Source organism: Panulirus ornatus, chromosome 5 (assembly GCF_036320965.1).
Source record: "Panulirus ornatus isolate Po-2019 chromosome 5, ASM3632096v1, whole genome shotgun sequence".
In the NCBI taxonomy this organism is placed as follows: Eukaryota; Metazoa; Arthropoda; class Malacostraca; order Decapoda; family Palinuridae; genus Panulirus; species Panulirus ornatus.
In genome coordinates, this window is record NC_092228.1 from 9,304,387 (window position 1) to 9,325,801 (window position 21,415).

General features: G+C 40.0%; 1 protein-coding gene across 8 annotated transcripts in view; it reads right to left on the reverse strand.

The window, feature by feature from the left end:
* Positions 1 to 21,415, reverse strand: part of LOC139748206 (F-BAR domain only protein 2) — a 138,001-nt gene that overhangs the window by 105,190 nt on the left and 11,396 nt on the right. For all 8 annotated transcript variants that reach the window (XM_071661076.1, XM_071661094.1, XM_071661057.1 and 5 more), the window contains exons 4-6: positions 18,742 to 18,843; positions 9,160 to 9,315; positions 3,199 to 3,394 (exon numbers count right to left, since the gene is read on the reverse strand). In XM_071661076.1, coding sequence (XP_071517177.1) covers positions 3,199 to 3,394; positions 9,160 to 9,315; positions 18,742 to 18,843 — 454 coding nt within the window. The remainder of the gene's footprint in view (positions 1 to 3,198; positions 3,395 to 9,159; positions 9,316 to 18,741; positions 18,844 to 21,415) is intronic.

Genomic DNA, 21,415 nt, shown 5'->3' on the forward strand with positions numbered 1-21,415 from the left:
GAGACAGCGACAAAGTATTAAAAAAAAAAAAAAAAAAAAAAAAAAAAATATATATATATATATATATATATAAATATATATATATATATATATATATATGTGTCAGCATCGCGTCGCCTCGCCGCAGTGTATCGAGACAGACTTCCCCAGAACTTTTAAAGGGGAAGTAAATGTTTATAGTTGTGTTAATGGAGTGATAGTTTTCATGCATTGTGTTTTTGACAAGAAAATAGTGAAGTTGGAGAAAAAAATGTAGCTTGGACATTGAGGCTTATTGATACAGTGGTGAAATTGATGAGAACTGCTATTGGCGTTTGTGTGAATAAATTGTACATTTCCTTTTCCATAGCCAGAGGTTGAACCATTAGGTGACATTCATTTTTTTTCATTCATTTCAAGCTAAAAGTTTGTTTTCTAAATTGTTTCTTACATTTTCATATATATATATATATATATATATATATATATATATATATATATATATATATATATATATATATTTTCTTTTTTTTCTTAAACTATTCGCCATTTCCTGCATTAGCGAGGTAGCGCTAAGAACAGAGGACTGGGCCTTTTTTGGAATATCCTCACCTGGCCCCCCTCTGTTCCTTCTTTTGGAAAATTTAAAAAAAAAAAAAAAACGAGAGGGGAGGAATTCCAGCCCCCTGCTCCCTCCCCTTTTAGTCGCCTTCTACGACAAGCAGGGAATACGTGGGAAGTATTCTTAAACCCCTATCCCCAGGGATAAATATATATATATATATATATATATATATTTTTCTTTTTCTTTTAAACTATTTGCCATTTCTCGCGTTGGCGAGGTAGCGTTAAGAACAGAGGACTGGGCCTTTTTTGGAATATCCTCACCTGGCCCCCTCTGTTCCTTCTTTTGGAAAATTAAAAAAAAAAAAAAAAACGAGAGGGGAGGATTTCCAGCCCCCCGCTCCCTCCCCTTTTAGTCGCCTTCTACGACACGCAGGGAATACGTGGGAAGTATTCTTAATCCCCTATCCCCAGGGATAATATATATATATATATATATATATATATATATATATATATATATATATATATATATATATATATACATATATACATATATATATATATATATATATATATATATATATATATATATATATATATATATACATATATACATATATATATATATATATATATATATATATATATATATATATACATATATATATTATATTCATTTATTAATTTTGCTTTTTTGCTGTCTCCCGCGTTTGCGCAAGAAAACAGACGAAAGAAATGGCCCAACCCACCCCCATACACATGTATATACATACACATCCCACATGCAAATATACATACCTATACATCTCAATGTACACATATATATACACACACAGACATATACATATATACACTTGCACGCAATTCACACTGTCTGCCCTTATTCATTCCCATTGCCACCTCGCCACACATGGAAATAACACCCCCCTCCCTCTCATGTGTGCGAGGTAGCGCTAGGAAAAGACAACAAAGGCCCCATTCGTTTACACTCAGTCTCTAGCTGTCATGCAATAATGCCCGAAACCACAGCTCCCTTTCCACATCCAGGCCCCACACAACTTTCCATGGTTTACCCCAGATGCTTCACATGCCCTGATTCAATCCAGTGACAGCATGTCGACCCCGGTATACCACATCGATCCAATTCATTCTATTCCTTGCCCGCCTTTCACCCTCCTGCATGTTCATGCCCCGATCACTCAAAATCTTTTTCACTCCATCTTTCCACCTCCAATTTGGTCTCCCACTTCTCCTCATTCCCTCCACCTCCGACACATATATCCTCTTGGTCAATCTTTCCTCACTCATTCTCTCCATGTGCCCAAACCATTTCAAAACACCCTCTTCTGCTCTCTCAACCAAGCTCTTTTTATTTCCACACATCTCTCTTACCCTTACATTACTTACTCAATCACACCACCTCACACCACATATTGTCCTCAAACATCTCATTTCCAGCACATCCACCCTCCTGCGCACTACTCTATCCATAGCCCACGCCTCACAACCATACAACATTGTTGGAATCACTATTCCTTCAAACATACCCATTTTTGCTTTCCGAGATAATGTTCTCGACTTCCACACATTCTTCAAGGCTCCCAGAAATTTCGCCCCCTCCCCCACCATATGATTCACTTCCGCTTCCATGGTTCCATCCGCTGCCAGATCCACTCCTACATATCTAAAACACTTTACTTCCTCCAGTTTTTCTCCATCCCAACTTACCTCCCAGTTGACTTAACCCTCAACCCTAATGTACCTAATAACCTTGCTCTTATTCACATTTACTCTGAACTTTCTTCTTTCACACACTTTACCAAACCCAGTCACCAGCTTCTGCAGTTTCTCACATGAATCAGCCACCAGCGCTGTATCATCAGCGAACAACAACTGACTCACTTCCCAAGCTCTCTCATCCCCAACAGACTGCATACTTGCAAACTATTCGCCATTTCCCGCGTTAGCAAGGTAGCGTTAAGAACAGAGAACTGGGCCTCTGAGGGAATATCCTCACCTGGCCCCCTTCTCTGTTCCTTCTTTTGGGAAAAAAAAAAAAAAACGAGAGGGGAGGATTTCCAGCCCCCCACTCCCTCCCCTTTTAGTCACCTTCTACGACACGCAGGGAATACGTGGGAAGTATTCTTTCTCCCCTATCCCCAGGGATAATATATATATGTATATATATATACATAAAGGCAGCAAGTATGAATTATGTACATGTGTATATATGTATATGTCTTTGTATGTATATATATATATATATATATATATATATATATATATATATATATATATATATATATATACGTTGAAATGCCTAGGTATGTATGTGTGTGTGTGTGGACGTGTATGTATATACATTTGTATATATATATATATATATCCATACTTGCTGCCTTCATCCATTCCCATTGTCACCTTCCCACACGTGAAATGGCACACCTCCTCCCTCAGCGGATGCGCGAGGTATCGCTAAGAAAAGACAACATACACATACGTCTCAATATATACATACACATACGCAGACATTACATGCATACATAGGCACATATTCATACTTGCTTGCCTTCATCCATTCCTGGCACTACCCCGCCCCACAGGAAAACAGTCATGTCATATACAAAGATATATACAAAAATGTAAACCTACTTGGCTTCTCCAGGCCAGTGTGTTTGGAGAGTGCAAACTGGTCAAGAAGTTTCTCGACAGAGTACTGAGAATACTGACTGAGGAGATCACGGTGAATCTGTCCCATTGCTTCATGGTTACTCTGCAACACACTTATGTATGTTTGCACAAACTGTAGCATCTGTGCCAAATGGGTCTCCTCCACAGTTTGAAATCTCTGTAAGATGAAACTAATTAAGCTGCAAGAAGATGTTTCTTAAAACCACCTGTTTTAATACTCAGCACTATATCAACACTTTGGTATGCACATCAAATTTAAATGTCTAAAAAGCAACAAATACGGCTAATTTACCAGATTTTTTGTTTTTCTTCAACTTTTCTTAATATTTCCTATCAATACAGAGATGACAGCAACATTTTTCAATAAATTTCTAAAATATTCTAATAATCTTTTCTTCCTTCCCATTCAAAAAGAACATGGACTGGGCCTTTGAGGGAATATCCTCACCTGGCCCCCTTCTCTGTTCCCTTTTGGAAAATTAAAAAAAAAAAAAAAAAAGCGAGAGGGGAGGATTTCCAGCCCCCCGCTCCCTCCCCTTTTAGTCACCTTCTACAACGCGCAGGGAATACAAAGGAAGTATTCTTTCTCCCCTATCCCCAGGGATATATATATATATATATATATATATATATATATATATATATATATATATATATATATCTTTTTTCTTTCAAACTATTTGCCATTTCCCGCATTAGCGAGGTAGCATTAAGAACAGAGGACTGGGCCTTTGAGGGAATACCCTCACCTGGCCCAATTCTCTGTTCCTTCTTTTGGAAAATTAAAAAAAAACGAGAGGGGAGGATTTCCAGCCCCCCGCTCCCTCCCCTTTTAGTCGCCTTCTACGACACGCAGGGAATACGTGGGAAGTATTCTTTCTCCCCTATCCCCAGGGAATATATATATATATATATATATATATATATATATATATATATATATATATATATATATATATATATATTTTTTGCTTTGTCGCTGTCTCCCGCGTTTGCGAGGTAGCGCAAGGAAACAGACGAAAGAAATGGCCCAATCCACCCCCATACACATGTATATACATACGTCCACACACGCAAATATACATACCTACACAGCTTTCCATGGTTTACCCCAGACGCTTCACATGCCCTGTTTTAATCCACTGACAGCACGTCAACCCCGGTATACCACATCGATCCAATTCACTTTATTCCTTGCCCTCCTTTCACCCTCCTGCATGTTCAGGCCCCAATCACACAAAATCTTTTTCACTCCATCTTTCCACCTCCAATTTGGTCTCCCACTTCTCCTCGTTCCCTCCACCTCCGACACATATATCCTCTTGGTCAATCTTTCCTCACTCATTCTCTCCATGTGCCCAAACCATTTCAAAACTCCCTCTTCTTCTCTCTCAACCATGCTCTTTTTATTTCCACACATCTCTCTCACCCTTGCATTACTTACTCGATCAAACCACCTCACACCACACATTGTCCTCAAACATCTTATTTCCAGCACATCCATCCTCCTGCGCACAACTCTATCCATAGCCCACGCCTCGCAACCATACAACATTGTTGGAACCACTATTCCTTCAAACATACCCATTTTTGCTTTCCGAGATAATGTTCTCGACTTCCACACATTCTTCAAGGCTCCCAGGATTTTCGCCCCCTCCCCCACCCTATGATCCACTTCCATTTCCATGGTTACATCCGCTGCCAGATCCACTCCCAGATATCTAAAACACTTTACTTCCTCCAGTTTTTCTCCATTCAAACTTACCTCCCAATTGACTTGATCCTCAACCCTACTGTACCTAATAACCTTGCTCTTCTTCACATTTACTCTTAACTTTCTTCTTTCACACACTTTACCAAACTCAGTCACCAGCTTCTGCAGTTTCTCACATGAATCAGCCACCAGCGCTGTATCATCAGCGAACAACAACTGACTCACTTCCCAAGCTCTCTCATCCCCAACAGACTTCATACTTGCCCCTCTTTTCAAAACTCTTGCATTCACCTCACTAACAACCCCATCCATAAACAAATTAAACAACCATGGAGACATCACACACCCCTGCTGCAAACCTACATTCACTGAGAACCAATCACTTTCCTCTCTTCCTACACGTACACATGCCTTACATCCTCGATAAAAACTTTTCACTGCTTCTAACAACTTGCCTCCCACACCATATATTCTTAATACCTTCCACAGAGCATCTCTATCAATTCTATCATATGCCTTCTCCAGATCCATAAATGCTACATACAAATCCATTTGCTTTTCTAAGTATTTCTCACATACATTCTTCGAAGCAAACACCTGATCCACACATCCTCTACCACTTCTGAAACCACACTGCTCTTCCCCAATCTGATGCTCTGAACATGCCTTCACCCTCTCAATCAATACCCTCCCATATAATTTACCAGGAATACTCAACAAACTTACACCTCTGTAATTTGAGCACTCACTCTTATCCCCTTTGCCTTTGTACAATGGCACTATGCACGCATTCCGCCAATCCTCAGGCACCTCACCATGAGTCATACATACATTAAATAACCTTACCAACCAGTCAATAATACAGTCACCCCCTTTTTTAATAAATTCCACTGCAATACCATCCAAACCTGCTGCCTTGCCGGCTTTCATCTTCCGCAAAGCTTTTACTACCTCTTCTCTGTTTACCAAATCAGTTTCCCTAACCCTCTCACTTTGCACACCACCTCGACCAAAACACCCTATATCTGCCACTCTATCATCAAACACATTCAACAAACCTTCGAAACACTCACTCCATCTCCTTCTCACATCACCACTACTTGTTATCACCTCCCCATTTGCGCCCTTCACTGAAGTTCCCATTTGCTCCCTTGTCTTACGCACTTTATTTACCTCCTTCCAGAACATCTTTTTTTTCTTTCTTTTTTTTTCTTTCAAACTACTCGCCACTTCCCGCACCAGCGAGGTAGCGTCAAGAACAGAGGACTGGGCCTTTGAGGGAATACCCTCACCTGGCCCAATTCTCTGTTCCTTCTTTTGGAAAATTAAAAAAAAAAAAAAACGAGAGGGGAGGATTTCCAGCCCCCCCCGCTCCCTCCCCTTTTAGTCGCCTTCTACAACACGCAGGGAATACGTGGGAAGTATTTTGATCGTTTCTCTACTTACTCGGTGAGACGGAGCCGGAGCTTTCCCCAGGCAGGATAGACTCCTCCTTCTAGTCCTAAGCGGCGGAAGGGTTCCTTCTCTCTTACTACTGTGGTTCACTTCAACATCTTTTTATTCTCCCTAAAATTTAATGATACTCTCTCACCCCAACTCTCATTTGCCCTCTTTTTCACCTCTTGCACCTTTCTCTTGACCTCCTGTCTCTTTCTTTTATACAACTCCCACTCAATTGCATTTTTTCCCTGCAAAAATCGTCCAAATGCCTCTCTCTTCTCTTTCACTAATACTCTTACTTCTTCATCCCACCACTCACTACCCTTTCTAATCAACCCACCTCCCACTCTTTTCATGCCACAAGCATCTTTTGCGCAATCCATCACTGATTCCCTAAATACATCCCATTCCTCCCCCACTCCCCTTACTTCCATTGTTCTCACCTTTTTCCATTCTGTACTCAGTCTCTCCTGGTACTTCCTCACACAAGTCTCCTTCCCAAGCTCACTTACTCTCACCACCCTCTTCACCCCAACATTCACTCTTCTTTTCTGAAAACTCATACAAATCTTCACCTTAGCCTCCACAAGATAATGATCAGACATCCCTCCAGTTGCACCTCTCAGCACATTAACATCCAAAAGTCTCTCTTTCGCGCGCCTGTCAATTAACACGTAATCCAATAATGCTCTCTGGCCATCTCTCCTACTTACATACGTATACTTGTGTATATCTCGCTTTTTAAACCAGGTATTCCCAATCACCAGTCCTTTTTCAGCACATAAATCTACAAGCTCTTCACCATTTCCATTTACAACATATATTTGGTCTCCCTCTTCTCCTCGTTCCCTCCACCTCCGACACATATATCCTCTTGGTCAATCTTTCCTCACTCATTCTCTCCATGTGACCAAACCATTTGAAAACACCCTCTTCTGCTCTCTCAACCACGCTCTTTTTATTTCCACACATCTCTCTTACCCTTACGTTACTTACTCGATCAAACCACCTCACACCACACATTGTCCTCAAACATCTCATTTCCAGCACATCCATCCTCCTGCGCACAACTCTATCCATAGTCCACGCCTAGCAACCATACAACATTGTTGGAACCACTATTCCTTCAAACATACCCATTTTTGCTTTCCGAGATAATGTTCTCGACTTCCACACATTCTTCAAGGCTCCCAGAATTTTCGCCCCCTCCCCCACCCTATGATCCACTTCCGCTTCCATGGTTCCATCCGCTGCCAGATCCACTCCCAGATATCTAAAACACTTTACTTCCTCCAGTTTTTCTCCATTCAAACTCACCTCCCAATTGAATTGACCCTCAACCCTACTGTACCTAATAACCTTGCTCTTATTCACATTTACTCTTAACTTTCTTCTTTCACACACTTTACCAAACTCAGTCACCAGCTTCTGCAGTTTCTCACATGAATCAGCCACCAGCGCTGTATCATCAGCGAACAACAACTGACTCACTTCCCAAGCTCTCTCATCCCCAACAGACTTCATACTTGCCCCTCTTTCCAAAACTCTTGCATTCACCTCCCTAACAACCCCATCCATAAACAAATTAAACTTACATGTGTAGTGGGCTTTTCAAATGATGTTCAGGTTGTAATACTACTGCAAGTACAGTGAATCCCTTATGGCATAATATACACATGTGTAATTATGCAATTATCAATCATGTTAAACTTTCCAACAGCACATGCTTCATTACTTTAATATTTTTTTTTTTTCTTTTTGCTTTGTCGCTGTCTCCCGCGTTTGCAAGGTAGCACAAGGAAACAGACGAAAGAAATGGCCCTACCCACCCCCATACACATGTATAAACAATTTCTCCTGTCTCAATCTATTCAACTTTTGATACTCAAAAGAGTCATTGTCCATAAAATCACACACTCTAAGGACAGATTATCACTATCAAGTAACTCAGGATCATCATCTACATGATTTTCTAAATTTAGCTTAATTTCTTCCTTAGAAAACTCATAAGAAAGTACTGTTATTGGAATGGCTGAAGAATGACTGACTCTGGGGAGAAATTATCATGCTCTGCAACCTGGCCAGTCACTCAGTTTGGTGGGTAGCCTTGAAATGGAGGCACAAAACTCAATGCATAAATATCCATCCAGAAGAGTTGTCCAGCTTGAACAAATATCCATCTAAAGAAGTTAAAGGGTTCAAAAGAGTTCCAAAGACTTTGGAATTAATAAAGTGAGAGCAATGGGATGGTAGTTTGAAGGGTTAAGAAGTCTTCCCTTAAGGACAGGCTAGACCAAGGTATACTTCAAAGAAGGGGAGGTCTGGATTTTTTGATAAAGACAAAATAAGCAAAATAGGAACAATCCTTCAAAAAATGAGGGGGAATGCCATCCAGTCCATGTAAAAAAGTTACTTAATTGCATACAGATGATGCATTGTATGATCAGTAAAATAGGCCTTTGGTTGGTAACTACACTATTTGTATTTAATCATACTCAAAACAAAAGTGTAATGAATACATTCAGATATCATGAGGACCTATTCAATCAATCTGAATTAACAAGAATATTAGGGAGGTGCACACACATATTTCAGTGCAGTTTATGTATAAATAATATGTAACAATGTTCCTGTAAACTGTACATGAAAGCATCTACAGGAATTACATCAACAAAGTCATCAAATATATTCTATATAACATAACAATTAATCTAACAGTAGCTAATAAATTACTTTCAATAACATTACTTATGTCACAGATGACTTACCATACAAGATGTGGTCATTCTCTTCTCAAATTCTTCACGGATGCTATTGTACTTTTCTACAAGAGTACGATACTCATCATGAGCTTTCCGCAATTTGGCTTCAGCTTTTTCTAACTCCTTGGGTGATGCACCATCTCTCCGCACCTTCTCCAGGTCCTACAAAGTCATCTTCTCAGTAATATACACACAGTATTAATGCACAAAGAAGTTTAGACTAATCTAATACAAAAACAATATACTTTTTCCTTAAATAACATCAAATACCTCAAAATCAAAACATAACGTTTATGTTCCTACTACAACAACTACTTGAAGTTGTCCACTTCAATCCTATCCTAAGAAATCCATACCTCTCCAAGATTTTACATCTAAAATGACTAATAACATCTGTGGCAAATCATCTAAATGTGCAGAAGCTTAAACATCAAATTAAGTTTGCAGAAGAAACTGAACACCTACTTCTACACTACTCTGCACTTAACTTACCATGACAAACGAACATCACTACCACACTTCTTGACCCCTGGTCCCAGTTAGTGGATGTGATTGGCTTCCTGTGTGCTACAAGAGTCCCATAAGAGGGAGACCTGGGCCAAGATTAAGTAAAGGTATCCTCACCTCAAATGAAGGATGCATTCCTAGAAAATAGCATGTAAATACAAATTGTTTACCCCAAATAACTTTTAACATAGCACAAAGGAAGATACATTCTAGACCCTGTCCAAGGCCCAATATATGTAACTGTCACCTGGGGTTTCACTATTCGGTGTTTTGCATTTACACATATTTAACTCTACCCAGTGCTTCCCTATTTGATGATCTACATATCTTAATGCTCACGAAAAATAAAAATAGCACATAAAAATCATCAAAAAAGTTTCCAAAACACACAGAAACAGCAGGCAACTGCTTTGGCATTACCTTCATAAGTAGCTGTGGGGGTAGGACAGTGGTGGTGGTGGTGGGGATCTGAGTATGATGGGATTTGAGGAACAAGGTTGAGGATGGATGGCACCTTGGTGGTAGGAAACCTCAGGTAGTAACCTCAGAGACAGAGGGGTGAGCAAAGGTCAAGTAGGGTTAGTTGAGGACAACTCTGGCAGTATAAGTAGCAGGTTAGCACAGGCACAGGTCAACTCTCAGGTAACTTTTAGGAATGATTCTGGTAGGGCCCAGTGTGTGGAGGGTCAAAGTAAGGCAGCGAACCCAAAACAGATGCAGAACCATTGCTCTCCCACTGCTGCACAGGCAGACATTAACAGTGATAATACAAACACACACACCAACAGTAAAAAAAAAGGGACAAATTCAGTCCAGAAATCATCTCAGAAGAAAATAAGTCTAATATACACAAACACCCAGAGCATTACCATGAAATGCGATGAACTTATATGCAGTTACTGAAAAACTGAACATTATTGCAATCTCAGAAACCTGGGTAAACTATGAGAATAAACACTTAATCGCCGAGTTAGCAATACCCAGATACAAACTATTTACGAAAGATTGCTTGTACAGGGTAGGTGGTGAAGTTTTGATATAGTGCTATCAAGATAAGCAAAGGAGACACAAACACTTACAACTCCCTTTATACTGACATTACCAACAAGTTCAAAAGCAAACTACTTCTCGGCATTACTTACAGACCTCGTAAGCAAAAAGACAACAACAATAAGATATTATACTATGAAATCAAAACTATAATAAACAGTAAAGAGGTTATAATAGTAAAAGACTTTAACAGTCCGCACATAAACTGGAGGGAATGAGACTAACAGATCTGATTGAATATGCTTTTCTAGAACAGTTAATTAAAAAACCAACTAGAGGTAAAAAAATTCTTGATCTTGTTCTTACCAGTGACACAAACTTAATTAACTCTTGTAAAGTAGGCAAGAGTTCGTCAAATAGTGATCACAGTTTGATTAGATTAGAGATGAATTTAGATTATGAAATAAACGACAACAAACTCTTGATCCCAGATCACAGGCAAGCAAATTTTGAAAACATTAGACAAGAAATTCACAGTACAAAGTGGGCAAAACTTCTTGACATCTATATAGGAGAGGAAATGTGTAATAATTCTAAAAACACATTACTCAAGATTAAAAAAAAACATTTTTTTTTTTTTTTTGTTGCTGCCTCCCGCGTTTGCGAGGTAGCGCAAGGAAACAGACGAAAGAAATGGCCCAACCCACCCCCATATACATGTATACACATATGTCCACACATGCAAATATACATACCTACACAGCTTTCCATGGTTTATCCCAGACGCTTCACATGCCCTGATTCAATCCACTGACAGCACGTCAACCCCGGTATACCACATCGATCCAATTCACTCTATTCCTTGCCCTCCTTTCACCCTCCTGCATGTTCAGGCCCCGATCACACAAAATCTTTTTCACTCCATCTTTCCACCTCCAATTTGGTCTCCCACTTCTCCTCGTTCCCTCCACCCCCGACACATATATCCTCTTGGTCAATCTTTCCTCACTCATTCTCTCCATGTGCCCAAACCATTTCAAAACACCCTCTTCTGCTCTCTCAACCATGCTCTTTTTATTTCCACACATCTCTCTTACCCTTACGTTACTTACTCGATCAAACAACCTCACACCACACATTGTCCTCAAACATCTCATTTCCAGCACATCCATCCTCCTGCGCACAACTCTATCCATAGCCCACGCCTCGCAACCATTCAACATTGTTGGAACCACTATTCCTTCAAACATAGCCATTTTTGCTTTCAGAGATAATGTTCTCGACTTCCACACATTCTTCAAGGCTCCCAGGATTTTCGCCCCCTCCCCCACCCTATGATCCACTTCCGCTTCCATGGTTCCATCTGCTGCCAGATCCACTCCCAGATATCTAAAACACTTCACTTCCTCCAGTTTTTCTCCATTCAAACTTACCTCCCAATTGACTTGACCCTCAACCCTACTGTACCTAATTACCTTGCTCTTATTCACATTTACTCTCAACTTTCTTCTCTCACACACTTTACCAAACTCAGTCACCAGCTTCTGCAGTTTCTCACATGAATCAGCCACCAGCGCTGTATCATCAGCGAACAACAACTGACTCACTTCCCAAGCTCTCTTATCCCCAACAGACTTCATACTTGCCCCTCTTTCCAAAACTCTTGCATTCACCTCCCTAACAACCCCATCCATAAACAAATTAAACAACCATGGAGACATCACACACCCCTGCCGCAAACCTACATTCACTGAGAACCAATCACTTTCCTCTCTTCCTACACGTACACATGCCTTACATCCTCGATAAAAACTTTTCACTGCTTCTAACAACTTGCCTCCCACACCATATATTCTTAATACCTTCCACAGAGCATCTCTATCAACTCTATCATATGCCTTCTCCAGATCCATAAATACAACATACAAATCCATTTGCTTTTCTAAGTATTTCTCACATACATTCTTCAAAGCAAACACCTGATCCACACATCCTCTACCACTTCTGGAACCACACTGCTCTTCCCCAATCTGATGCTCTGTACATGCCTTCACCCTCTCAATCAATACCCTCCCATATAAATTACCAGGAATACTCAACAAACTTATACCTCTGTAATTTGAGCACTCACTCTTATCCCCTTTGCCTTTGTACAATGTTCCATGTTCCATGAATTACAAAGAGAACTTGCAATATTTCAAAACCATCATGGATGAATAGGAGAATAGGACTAATTCGTCAAAAGAAGAAAACATATAAGAAATTGAAGTCAGTGGGAACGGATGAACATCACCAAGAATTAATCAAAATCCAAAGAGAGTGTAAGAGTGTAAGAAGGTTATAAGAGAGTAAACATGATGAAGAAAAAAGAATATCCTTTAAAGTTAAGAATAATCCTAAGGAATTCTTCAAACATACAAGACAAAGGAAGACAGTAAACGAGGGAACATGACCATTAGGAAGAGAACATGACCATTATGAAAAGAAAATGACACTAACTACTGGCGACAAGAAAATGGCTATCATACTAAATTATTCTTTTAACCCTGTATTCACAACTGAAGAAAGATCTTGAATACCACAACCAATGAAAATGTTTCAAGGATCTAATGAAGAAGAGTTGAAGGTTAGAGGAACAAAGAGCTCTGAAGTACTTAAATACCTGGACCAATTAAATCCTAACAAATCCAATGGCCCAGATAACTTAGCTGCAAGATTTTTAAAGAAGATCAGGAGACAGCTGATATACCCCATAACAATGATATTCAACAAATCTCTATCAGATGGTCAGGTGCCAACTGACTGGAAACTAGCAAATGTTACTCCTACATAAACAAAAAAGGTGACAAAAAGGTGTGTCTTGACCTACCGACCAATTAGCCTTACGTCAGTCTTAGGTAAAATGACAGGAAAAATAAATAACATCAGATAAAACTGTCACATCTCAAGAAACAAAATTATATCAGACAACCAATACGGTTTGAGCAATAAAAGATCCTGCCTGACAAATTTGCTGGAATTCTTAATGTTGTTTATCAGAAATGGGATGAAAAATCACTGTCTAATATAGTGTATTTGGATTTCCATAAGGCTTTCGATAAAGTACCTCACAACAGACTTTTACACAAAACTCAAAGCATACCAACGGAATCAGTGAAGAACTTTGTACATGGATCAGAGACTGGCTAGACGTAACGAGTGGTGTGTCATTGGGGTTGATCCTAGGCCGAAATCTATTCATAATATAAATTAATGACCTAAAACTCAGTCTCATATCTTTTTTTTTTTTTTTTTTTTTTTTGCTTTGACGCTGTCTCCCGCGTTTGCGAGGTAGCGCAAGGAAACAGACGAAAGAAATGGCCCAACCCACCCCCATACACATGCCTTGATTCAATCCACTGACAGCACGTCAACCCCGGTATACCACATCGCTCCAATTCACTCTATTCTTTGCCCTCCTTTCACCCTCCTGCATGTTCAGGCCCCGATCACACAAAATCTTTTTCACTCCATCTTTCCACCTCCAATTTGGTCTCCCTCTTCTCCTCGTTCCCTCCACCTCCGACACATATATCCTCTTGGTCAATCTTTCCTCACTCATTCTCTCCATGTGACCAAACCATTTCAAAACACCCTCTTCTGCTCTCTCAACCACGCTCTTTTTATTTCCACACATCTCTCTTACCCTTACGTTACTTACTCGATCAAACCACCTCACACCACACATTGTCCTCAAACATCTCATTTCCAGCACATCCATCCTCCTGCGCACAACTCTATCCAGAGTCCACGCCTCGCAACCATAAAACATTGTTGGAACCACTATTCCTTCAAACATACCCATTTTTGCTTTCCGAGATAATGTTCTCGACTTCCACACATTCTTCAAGGCTCCCAGAATTTTCGCCCCCTCCCCCACCCTATGATCCACTTCCGCTTCCATGGTTCCATCCGCTGCCAGATCCACTCCCAGATATCTAAAACACTTCACTTCCTCCAGTTTTTCTCCATTCAAACTCACCTCCCAATTGAATTGACCCTCAACCCTACTGTATCTAATAACCTTGCTCTTATTCACATTTACTCTTAACTTTCTTCTTTCACACACTTTACCAAGCTCAGTCACCAGCTTCTGCAGTTTCTCACATGAATCAGCCACCAGCGCTGTATCATCAGCGAACAACAACTGACTCACTTCCCAAGCTCTCTCATCCCCAACAGACTTCATACTTGCCCCTCTTTCCAAAACTCTTGCATTCACCTCCCTAACAACCCCATCCATAAACAAATTAAACAACCATGGAGACATCACACACCCCTGCCGCAAACCTACATTCACCTGAGAACCAATCACTTTCCTCTCTTCCTACACGTACACATGCCTTACATCCTCGATAAAAACTTTTCACTGCTTCTAACAACTTGCCTCCCACACCATATATTCTTAATACCTTCCACAGAGCATCTCTATCAACTCTATCATATGCCTTCTCCAGATCCATAAATGCTACATACAAATCCATTTGCTTTTCTAAGTATTTCTCACATACATTCTTCAAAGCAAACACCTGATCCACACATCCTCTACCACTTCTGAAACCACACTGCTCTTCCCCAATCTGATGCTCTGTACATGCCTTCACCCTCTCAATCAATACCCTCCCATATAATTTGCCAGGAATACTCAACAAACTTATACCTCTGTAATTTGAGCACTCACTCTTATCCCCTTTGCCTTTGTACAATGGCACTATGCACGCATTCCGCCAATCCTCAGGCACCTCACCATGGTCATTTTTTTTTTTTTTTTTTTTTTTTTACTTTGTCGCTGTCTCCCGCGTTTGCGAGGTAGCGCAAGGAAACAGACGAAAGAAATGGCCCAACCCCCCCCCATACACATGTATATACATACATCCACACACGCAAATATACATACCTACACAGCTTTCCATGGTTTACCCCAGACGCTTCACATGCCCTGATTCAATCCACTGACAGCACGTCAACCCCGGTATACCACATCGCTCCAATTCACTCTATTCCTTGCCCTCCTTTCACCCTCCTGCATGTTCAGGCCCCGATCACACAAAATCTTTTTCACTCCATCTTTCCACCTCCAATTTGGTCTCCCTCTTCTCCTTGCTCCTTCCACCTCCGACACATATATCCTCTTGGTCAATCTTTCCTCACTCATCCTCTCCATGTGCCCAAACCACTTCAAAACACCCTCTTCTGCTCTCTCAACCACGCTCTTTTTATTTCCACACATCTCTCTTACCCTTACGTTACTCACTCGATCAAACCACCTCACACCACACATTGTCCTCAAACATCTCATTTCCAGCACATCCATCCTCCTGCGCACAACTCTATCCATAGCCCACGCCTCGCAACCATACAACATTGTTGGAACCACTATTCCTTCAAACATACCCATTTTTGCTTTCCAAGATAATGTTCTCAACTTCCACACATTCTTCAAGGCCCCCAGAATTTTCGCCCCCTCCCCCACCCTATGATCCACTTCCGCTTCCATGGTTCCATCCGCTGCCAGATCCACTCCCAGATATCTAAAACACTTCACTTCCTCCAGTTTTTCTCCATTCAAACTCACCTCCCAATTGACTTGACCCTCAACCCTACTGTACCTAATAACCATGAGTCATACACACATTAAATAACCTTACCAACCAGTCAACAATACAGTCACCCCCTTTTTTAATAAATTCCACTGCAATACCATCCAAACCTGCTGCCTTGCCGGCTTTCATCTTCCGCAAAGCTTTTACTACCTCTTCTCTGTTTACCAACTCATCTTCCCTAACCCTCGCACTTTGCACACCACCTCGACCAAAACACCCTATATCTGCCACTCTATCATCAAAAACATTCAACAAACCTTCAAAATACTCACTCCATCTCCTTCTCACATCACCACTACTTGTTATCACCTCCCCATTTGCGCCCTTCACTGAAGTTCCCATTTGCTCCCTTGTCTTACGCACTTTATTTACCTCCTTCCAGAACATCTTTTTATTCTCCCTAAAATTTAATGATATTCTCTCACCCCAACTCTCATTTGCCCTTTTTTTCACGTGAACTCTTGCACCTTTCTCTTGACCTCCTGTCTCTTTCTTTTATACGTCTCCCACTCAATTTCATTTTTTCCCTGCAAAAATCGTCCAAATGCCTCTCTCTTCTCTTTCACTAATACTCTTACTTCTTCATCCCACCACTCACTACTCACTCATATCTAAGATCTCCAATTCTGCTGACAATACTAAACTAAGAGGTAGAGCTGTAAATAGGTGGGATTGCAAAATAATTTAAAGAGATCTTAAGTTACTAGCATAGTGGTCACACAAATGGCAAATGAAGTTGACAAGTGTAAAGTTATGCACTTTGGAGATGAGAATATACGCTATGACTACAAACTATTCGGAAACTCTCTAACTAAAGTAAATGAGGAAAAGGATCTTGAAGCTGTCATTAGGAACAATTTAAAATACAGTAAACAGAGTCAAGCAGCAAGTACAAAAGATAACCAAATGTTAGGTTTCATAGCCACGAACATAGATTATAAGACACCAGAAACAATTCTCACGCTTTATAATTCTCTAGTATGACCTTGAATATGCAGTCCAGTTTTGGTCCCCAAACTATAAAAAAAGATGAGAAAAAATTAGTGCAAGTGCAAAAACACGTGACAAAATTAATTCCACCCCTTAGAAATCTGGCATATGAAGTGAGGCTAAAACAATCAGATCTCTTCTCCCTTAAAAACCATAGACTTCATGGCAACTTAATCCAAGTGTTCAAAATTCTGAACAAGTTCAATAAAGTAAACCATGAGCATCTTTTCAAAATGGAATAAAACTCAAAGCTAAAAGATGTAGTACGGACGTGGGAAAAAGCTTTTTTTCCTATAGGTGTGGTGAGCACTAGAATAAGTTACTCTAAGACATAGTGAATGTTACAACTATACATACCATCAAAAGTCATTTAGACAAATATTTCATAAATTCAGGTATACTTTGACAAAACACCAGAAATAAATGTATAAATGACAGCAGTAACAGGGACACTAGAAGGCTAATGTGAAGGAGCAGGGAGTCGGTGATAGCTTAAAAAAGGAATGAGCGGAATTAAATTTTTCTTGGCAAGTTAAATAATTTTTTTTCCAGACAACACAGTCATAGGCGAATCAGGCCTCATGTTGTCTGTCTTTCTCTTGTAAACATATGGCTTAGACCAGGTTCAAGCTACTGAGTTGAAATGTTTGTCAACCAGGCTTATGAAACTAGACAGCAAGCCCAGGACCTTAAATTTCTCTATTATGTATCCCACAACATTTCTGACATTTGCAGGCAATGCACTGAACAGCCTTGAGGACTGAATGCTAATAGAATCTTCTCTTTTCATGATTACTACACCTTTTGAGCTTTTTTTTTCATGCTATTCGCCATTTCCCATGTTAGCGAGGTAGCATTAAGAACAGAGGACTTAATCTTTGGGGGAATATCCTCACTTGGCCTCCTTCTCTATTCCTTCTTTTGGAAAACTAAAAACAAGATTTTTAAACTGTAAATGATATTTTCCTCTCCCGACTGCATCCTGAAGAGCACAGCCTCAGTGATTTTAGTTGATCCCAACAGCTGAGCTCATTTGTTGCATTAAGATGGGCTATGAAGGATTTCTCAACACTTTTTGCCTGACTTGTACAGTCATGTCAATACAAGACAGTATTCTATCTGTGAGAGTAATAGTGCATTGAAGAGGGCAATCAATAGTGTTTTCCTCTATCTTGAGCATTCACAAGATTCAACTTACCATTTTTTTGGAAGTGGCAGATGTCGACATGTTTTGCTCATTGGACATAAAGGTGCCAAAAATTATGACTCAAAGCTTTTTCACACTACTCAGAGTGCATGTTTGTGTGTATGCACCGGTGAACAAAATGTATTTGAACTTGCAACAGAATAAGAAAATCATTAATAAAAATTTCAACCAAATACCTACAAACTTCTTCAGATATGCTACAATGGTTTAAAAGGATTATATGAACCCATTAAAAAATCTGCTTTCACTAACCTGACATCTCTGACTATAAGTTTCTCGTGCTTTCTGAGCCAAGCCACTTGTTGCTTGAATGGTCTTCACAATCTCCTCTGTCTGACTCTCCTCATCTTTGACCTAAAGAGAGTAAAACAAGATATCTGAAATGCCCTTCCTTACATCTACTGTATATCCTATCAATAATTTTTTACTCTTCTAAGATCTTATCAAATAACAGTTTCCTCAAGAAAATCTCATCCACATGAGCAAACCTTTTCCTTGCCCCTTCCTCCTTCATCACTCACTTAACAACGTATGACTTTTAATCACTACGATTACCCAAGTCATGCATCTAACTCTTTTGATTCTGCAAGTTAATATCCCTATAGTGTTTCCTTATCCCTATAGTGTTTCCTTTACCTTAGAGCCATTCCAAGGGTTGTCTCCAACCCTAAGAGTTAGGACTGTTACTAAGTTTCCTTATAAAAGCCTAGAAGAACTAAGCTGTTGAATGTTTCAGCTCTCATTCTTGAGTGTGCTGCACATCTTGGTTAGCGTGGTGCACTTTCAAAAGATGTGTTTCTTCTCTGAGGACTAAGAACCTCACCATGGGAAGCTGAATGTATACCATTAAATGGACATGAGCCCCTAATACTTACACTGTTTTTTGTCATTTCAGTAGCATCCCTGCTTTTTTAGTAATTTTACTTTGAATAATCCAGAGTCTGTAATCAGAGAACTGACATAACTTATGCATGTGTAGGTTAAGGGCAAGGCATTCCAGCATTTTTCATTAGCAATATATAATGTATCTATCTTATCATATTCCTATTGACTTGAGTTTTAAGGTTTTAGCTTCTGATAATCTAAATTATTTTTTTTTTCTTTTTTTTATACTTTGTCGCTGTCTCCCGCGTTTGCGAGGTAGCGCAAGGAAACAGACGAAAGAAATGGCCCAACCCCCCCCCATACACATGTATATACATACGTCCACACACGCAAATATACATACCTACACAGCTTTCCATGGTTTACCCAGAGGCTTCACATGCCTTGATTCAATCCACTGACAGCACGTCAACCCCGGTATACCACATCGCTCCAATTCACTCTATTCCTTGCCCTCCTTTCACCCTCCTGCATGTTCAGGCCCCGATCACACAAAATCTTTTTCACTCCATCTTTCCACCTCCAATTTGGTTTCCCTCTTCTCCTTGTTCCCTCCACCTCCGACACATATATCCTCTTGGTCAATCTTTCCTCACTCATCCTCTCCATGTGCCCAAACCACTTCAAAACACCCTCTTCTGCTCTCTCAACCACGCTCTTTTTATTTCCACACATCTCTCTTACCCTTACGTTACTCTCTCGATCAAACCACCTCACACCACACATTGTCCTCAAACATCTCATTTCCAGCACATCCATCCTCCTGCGCACAACTCTATCCATAGCCCACGCCTCACAACCATACAACATTGTTGGAACCACTATTCCTTCAAACATACCCATTTTTGCTTTCCGAGATAATGTTCTCGACTTCCACACATTCTTCAAGGCCCCCAGAATTTTCGCCCCCTCCCCCACCCTATGATCCACTTCCGCTTCCATGGTTCCATCCGCTGCCAGATCCACTCCCAGATATCTAAAACACTTCACTTCCTCCAGTTTTTCTCCATTCAAACTCACCTCCCAATTGACTTGACCCTCAACCCTACTGTACCTAATAACCTTGCTCTTATTCACATTTACTCTTAACTTTCTTCTCCACACACTTTACCAAACTCAGTCACCAGCTTCTGCAGTTTCACACATGAATCAGCCACCAGCGCTGTGTCATCAGCGAACAACAACTGACTCACTTCCCAAGCTCTCTCATCCCCAACAGACTTCATACTTGCCCCTCTTTCCAAAACTCTTGCATTTACCTCCCTAACAACCCCATCCATAAACAAATTAAACAACCATGGAGACATCACACACCCCTGCCGCAAACCTACATTCAATGAATAAATGCAAACAGTGAAACCATGTACACACTTTTTAGCAAGCTATTTCTCAAGCTTTATAATCTATCAATTACAGTAATTTCATTTCACTTGAACAATAGTAGCACTATTCTAGACAAGAGAGAACAAGTGCTTTGACCAATATTCAATTTCCTTTGGCTTCCAATTTATAAAAATTCTTACCCAACAAACTACTGTCTATGCTAATTCAACAGTTCCTTAGCAGTGTTCTTAAAAGTGTGGTTACTTTCAACATTAATGCCTAGAACAATGAAACAACTCTTTGGTGTTACAATCAGTCTTGTTCCATCTGGCATTTGTTAACTTAATTTCTTCTTAATTTCCAGGGCAGAGGAATTGATTTTTTCCACTGAACATCCACTGTTTTCAGTGATCCACTAAAAAAATCAAAGTAATGTCCGTTTACAGGTTTCCAATATCTTTTGCTAACAGGACAGTAATATCTAATATGGAGCATTGCTTTCTGTATCAGGTACAAGAACAAGGTAAAGTATGAGAGCAAGCACAGTACAAAATACAGTACGGGAACATGAACAGTCCCCTAACACAAAGCTTTCATTTATAAATAGTTGGTAACAATGGATTTCATTCACTACCTGAAACTTTGATGTCTGTTTACACCAAAATCATACATCCAACATTATAATTTCCCTGTTAATCCTTATATGGAAATCTTAAAA